Source organism: Eucalyptus grandis, chromosome 4, assembly GCF_016545825.1.
Source record: "Eucalyptus grandis isolate ANBG69807.140 chromosome 4, ASM1654582v1, whole genome shotgun sequence".
NCBI classification, from domain to species: domain Eukaryota; kingdom Viridiplantae; phylum Streptophyta; class Magnoliopsida; order Myrtales; family Myrtaceae; genus Eucalyptus; species Eucalyptus grandis.
Genome location: NC_052615.1, coordinates 38,789,092 through 38,795,091, shown reverse-complemented (window position 1 = coordinate 38,795,091; position 6,000 = coordinate 38,789,092). Strand labels below are relative to the sequence as shown.

Sequence of the window (6,000 nt, the reverse complement as noted above, 5' to 3'; positions counted from 1 at the left end):
TTATTATAAGGACACAATGTCGGAATCCAATTGACAACGCTAGAGAATGGTAACATCACCTAGCAAACACTGCACCTAGATGATTATAAGGACACGATGTTGGAATCTAATCAGCGACACCGGACAATGGCTTAGCACAAGAATCTAATCAATAATATTGCCTGGAATATAGACACTTGCTAGAATTGAATTTACGACGGGAATCTTAAGCTATAATTAAGCTAGACTAAGTAAGGATAAAAGCAAGATAAAGTAATTTTTTGTGTTGTTTGGAGTTCTTTGCTAGATTGCCTCCGATATTTATAGGCCAATTCGGTAATCGCCAATGGTCAATTACTTCCTCCTCAAAAGTCGCTCCACGTTTCATGTTGAACCACCTTATCCATATTTGGGAGAAATACCAAAAAAGTCCTAAACCTATTGTAATTGTGCCAATTCAGTCCTATACTTTTTTTTTTGCCAATTTAGTCCTAAACCTTTTTACTTTTGTTCCAGTCCAGTCCATCCGGCCAAAATTGGCCGGCCGGCACCGACGTGGCAGCCGGTCGGCGTCGGCGTGATTTTTTTAAAATATTTTTTAAAAAAGAATTATTAAATTTTTTTTTTTTTTCCTTTTTCCTTTTTTTTTTTCTCTCCTCTCTCTTCCTCCTTCCTTGGGCTCTGGCGACCGGCCAGGCTAGCCGGTCGTCGGACTGAGGCGATCCGGCGGGCGAGCCCCCGCCGGATCCGGCGAGGAGGCCTCACCGACGCGACGGCAAGCCCCCTCGCCGGATCGGCGAGGGCTCGCCTCGCGAGCAACCACGAGTCGAGCCTCGCTAGATCCGGCGAGGGGGCTCGCCGTCGCGTCTCGCACGAGCTCGCCTCGCGGTCGTCGGGCGAGGCGAGCCCCCTCGCCGGATCTAGCAAGGGCTCGACTCGCGGTTCCGGGCGAGGCGAGCCCTCGCGAGATCCGGTGAGGGGGCTCGCGGGCGCGAGCTCGCCTCGCGGTCATCGGGTGAGGCGAGCCCTCGCCGACGCGACGGCGAGCCCCCTTGCCAGATCCGGCGAGGGCTCGCCTCGCCGGCAACCGCGAGGCAAGCTCGCGCCCAACGACGGCGGGGTGAGGCAAGCCCTCACCAAACGCGACGGCGAGCCCCCTCACCATCGCCGGGCGCGAGGTCACCTCACGGTCGCGCGCGAGGCGAGCTCGCCCGCCGACGGCAGGGGGCTCGCGCGAGGCGAGCTCGCGCCCAGCGACGACAAAGGGGGCTCGCCGTCGCGTCTGGCGAGGCCTCCTTGCCCCGCCGGATCGCCTTAGTCCGACGACCGGCCAACCAGCCGGTCGCCGAGCCCAAGGAAGGAGGAGGGAGGAGGGAAAAAAAAAAAAAGGAAAAAATTAATAATTTTTTTAAAAATAAAATATTATTAAAAAAAGCTCGCCGGCACCGCCAGCTGCCACGTCAAGAGACTGGCCGGCCAATTTTGGCCGGATGGACTGAAGTGGAACAAAAGTAAAAGGTTTATGACTAAATTGGCCAAAGCTTTTGTAGAGATTGAAGAGCTCCAATTTGTGCTGTGGTGCTGAAGCCATATTTGTAAAGCACGTAGGCTACAGTATGATAACGATATACAAGGAGATGGCAAAGGTGTTGTAGCTTCATTATCTCTATAGGCAATGAAGTGACACGAGTGTGTTTGACGTCTAGAGTCTCTAAGTTCTGGAGCCTTCCTATGGACGTTGGAACAGTTTGAATTTGAGTATTCCTCAAACTCAAAAACTTTAGAGAACGCATGTCTACCACTTGCGCTGGGAACCTCCTTAAAGGAGCATTTTGCAAGTCCAAAACACTAAGAAGTTTAAGATCACCAGAGAGAATTCTATATAGGGAACATTTGTCTTCCCCAAACATGTACAAGGACCTGAGATGGGAAAGCAACATGTTCTGCTGTCCGAACCGAAACTCATTGTGAACTGAGCAGCGACGAATTCTATCTGGCCACATTGAACTTTGTTTGTCCAGTATAGTTGCAAAGTTCTGATCTCTCGACTTTAAATTGATGATCTTCAGCAAAAGGCCATGGATTCGGCATGACTTTATCCTCCCTTCGCTGTCTATCTCCACCACTTGGATAAGACTCCTATTTACAAGCTCATTGAGGTAATCATCTGCAACTTCTTCCATGGTCTTAGCATCTTTCATTTCAACAAAACCTTCTGTTACCCAGTGTCTAATTAGCCTCATGCGCTCAATTACATGACCCTCCGGGAATACAGATATCTGTAATAAACAGGACTTTAGGTAGTAAGGCAAGTCATTAAAGCTGAGTGAAAGTACCTTCTTCATGTTTTTGAGTTTGTCATTGCCATCAATTTCTGAACGAAGACAACGGCGGACCAAATCCCATTCATTTATTCTCCGCCGGTCTTTTGTAGCCAGGACGCGACTTATGGCCACAATTGCTAGAGGCAGGCCCTCGCACTTCTTTAAAATGTCCGTACAGATCTCCTCCAGTTGGGAGGGGCATGAGCTTTTCTTGAAAATCTTCCTGCAGAAAAGCTCCCATGATTGTTCAACCGGCAATGGCTGCATTTCATAGACCTTCCCATTCAATTCAGTGCAGGATGCCAAGGCCAGGTCACTGTTCCGGGTTGTGATCATTATCCGGCTTCCGAGGTTATTGTTAGGCAATGCATACTTAACAGCATCCCATCTGTTCATGTGCCAGACATCATCAAGAACAATCAGGTACCTTGACTTTCTTCCCTGTAGCAAGCTCTTGATCGTCCTTTTCAGCCAATTAATGTTCATGGTGTCTGTTCCACTTGGAACCGGCTCCATGAGGCTACTGACAATTTGTTGAAGCATGTCCATCAGGAGCTCTTCAGTCTTCGAAGACGGAGAAAGTGTGACCCAAGCGCATACAGGAAAGTGCTTCTTCACCACAGGATCATCAAAAACTTGCTTTGCCAGAGTCGTCTTCCCCAACCCTCCCATTCCAACCACCGAAATGACCTCCTGCTCCGAATCGCCACCAACGAGCCACTGAGTAAGCTTCTCTTTGGGCTCTTCAATGCCCACCAGACCAGTTTTCTCTACTAAGACTGCGTCTGCTCGGTGATCTTGCCACATGCTGTCTTCACAGGCAGAGCTTGAACTGTAACATCCCGGGTCCCACTTGTGTGATATTGTCCGCTTTGGACACTGAGTCCTCACGGCTTTAAAATGCGTCACAAGGAACCCAAGCCATTATAAAGGCTCTCAGGAACCCCCTCCCTAGCGATGTGGGACAAGAGGAGAGGAATCCCTTCCCCTTCCCTTGCGCGCGCGTCCGAGGACCGGAGCGCGGACGCACCGCCATCCCTCCTCCCCGCGCACCGCCGCTCGGGTCGTCTCCACACTCTCCCCCTTGGGAGCACGGCACCCTGTTTGTGGCCCCACACGTGATCGGGAGTCGGCTCGATACCATTTGTAACATCCGGGTCCCACTTGTGTGATATTGTCCGCTTTGGACCTTTGAGTCCTCACGGCTTTAAACGCGTCACACAATATTAAAGACCCAAGCCATTATAAAGGCTCTCGGGAACCCCTCCCTAAGCAATGTGGGACAAGAGGGAGAGGAATCCCTTCCCCTTCCCTTGCGCGCGTGTGACAACCCGAGCGGCGGTGCGCGGGGAGGAGGGATGGCGGTGCGTCCGCGCCTCCGGTCCTCGGACGCGCGCAAGGGAAGGGGAAGGGATTCCTCTCTCTCTTGTCCCACATCGCTTAGGGAGGGGTTCCTGAGAGCCTTTATAATGGCTTGGGTTCCTTAATATTGTGTGACGCGTTTTAAAGCCGTGAGGACTCAGTGTCCAAAGCGGACAATATCACACAAGTGGGACCCAGGTCGTTACATGAACCTTGCTGGGCTCTGTTTAGTTTTTCGTACAGTCTCTGATGGCCTTCACAGATGGCTTTCATTTTGGAGCTGATGCTTTTGACTGCAGCAGTCAACTGATATCGAGCTTTCATGTTCCTGACACAGCAAGGGATCTTGTAAAGAAGACCGCACCCCTCATGATTGTGCGCCAGGAGCAGTTTGAATTCATCAAGAGCATCCTCAGCATCGTATGTGACTTCTCTTATTTGCTTAATCCATATTTTGACTTCCCCATCGCCCTCTTCCAGGGAATCTGCAACTCTCAGGAAGGCCTTGATGCGCTCGAATTCACCTCTCAGCGTAATCATTTCTTCACGGCTCTCTCTCATATCTTGGATCTCATTCTCAAAAAAGCTGGCAAGCTTGCTGAGCAGATAGATCACTGGACTTTCAGCCATTCTCAATACTCGGCTGCTTTCTGAAATTTCAATACTCGGCTGCTTTCTAAAATTTCAGGAGTTGCTAGGTTTCATAGTGCCTGAGAATATCGGTTCCAGTTTTTTTCTTTTAGGTTTAGCTTGAGGTGAATGACTGACGGTTAATCTTATAGTTCAGTTTATTCTGTAAAAAGTCAGGGTGGGTTTTAAATCCAAACCAATTGAACTGGTGTTCTATCCTATGCTCATTTGCCATATCTTTCACATCATGTTGACATGCTAACTACTTATAACCTTATTTTAAATTTTTGCCTTATCTCTTACTCAAATAATTAGGTACAGACGGTATGCTGATTTGTACTGCATTTCATTAGTTTGCTTACAGGTACAATGGTCCTGGATAAAGTGTATCCACGAACTGATCGAAAGCAAAGACATCAAAATGCCAAAACTTGAGGTTTGTGTTAATGACCGACCATTCCATGCCTGATTGTTACCAATGTAGAAATGGGAAGAGTACAAAATTATTTTTTACAGGGAAAAAGTCGACGTGATTTGTTTGCTAAGAAGTTTGATGTTCACCTAGTAGTCACTTTGATCCAGGGACACACTAAAATGATTTTACGTTTTTGCTTTTCTTGAAGCATGGCTATTTGGTGAATCCATTATATTATTAGCTTTAGCTCTCGGTTCATGTGCGTTCTTGGGGGAAATCGCAGGACCTCTGTCTGTGTCATGGAAGATTGCCATGGCTCTTCCCCTTCAGAATCCATTTATATACCCAACTTCGTAAATTATTATGAAGCAATCTCTTGACGGAAGAGAACTGTAGTCATCAATCCATGTCCTACCAGACATATTGCTAAAGGAGCTGATGGTAGGTTGACGTCTTCAAGCAATGCATTCTTGTTCGAGGACAAGGACCTATTTGTGTCGTCTTGATGCATAGTCAACTACAATTTACTTTCTCAGTTAGACTTAACTGGGGTTAACCTGTGTTTATCAAATACTGTTCACTTTCTCAATTAGACTTAGCTAGGGTTAACCTCTTGTTAGAGTGCTTTAATCCAAGTTCTTGAGCGAAGAAAAATTAGGTGACAAAATCGCATTGTTTGGTCAGGCAATTCACTGTGCCTTACGGCGGGATGATGCAGAAAGGTTTGTGAAAGAAGCTAGATTAGCACTTGGGTCAACATGCAAATTAACGTAAGCAGTGACATGTACTAGATGACAAATCAGCTTAGATACGATAATCACCAAAACTATAAAGAAGAGACTATCATCAAAACTGACCTCTCTCTCTCTGTCTCTGTCTCTGTCTCTATCTCTGTATTCAATTGTCACAATCCATTATGTGGAGGTGATTCGTTGTTCATATGGACGGTGTGTGCGTGTCTGATCTATATATTTAAAACTTACTGGAGCACCAAGCACTAATAATCTACTGTTAATAAAATGATGTCGGTTCCTTGATTTGGGGTGCCTGTACCCAATAAGATCATTAGCTTGACATGAAGTCCATGTTAATTTGATAATTTACTATCCTCTGTCAAGATTTTATCCCCGGAGGGCTTTATCTGGACAGGTTCACAAATTTGTCATCTAACAATATATTGGATAAAGTATGACTTGCACCTCATGATATATGACTAGAACATTACAACATTGGTCTGTTCAATTTGTTTCTGCGAGCAGTTAACCATACAAGTTACTAAAAGGTTGAGCG

General features: G+C 47.1%; 1 protein-coding gene across 1 annotated transcript; it reads right to left on the bottom strand.

The window, feature by feature from the left end:
* Positions 1-1,505: 1,505 nt before the first annotated feature.
* On the bottom strand, positions 1,506-4,363 carry LOC120292669 (disease resistance protein RPM1-like). The gene is made up of 2 exons (XM_039310960.1): positions 3,877-4,363; positions 1,506-3,135 (listed from the first exon to the last, which is right to left on the bottom strand). The coding sequence occupies exons 1-2, from the start codon at positions 4,293-4,295 to the stop codon at positions 1,506-1,508; spliced, it is 2,049 nt and encodes a 682-aa protein (XP_039166894.1). The 5' UTR covers positions 4,296-4,363.
* Positions 4,364-6,000: the final 1,637 nt, after the last annotated feature.

Excerpts from the sequence above, each read along its gene's own strand:
- LOC120292669 (XM_039310960.1), bottom strand. The coding sequence starts at position 4,295 with ATGGCTGAAAGTCCAGTGATCTATCTGCTCAGCAAGCTTGCCAGCTTT. Across the intron at positions 3,136-3,876 it reads CTAAACAGAGCCCAGCAAGG|TTCAAGCTCTGCCTGTGAAG; the intron begins TTCATGTAACGA and ends GGGATGTTACAG.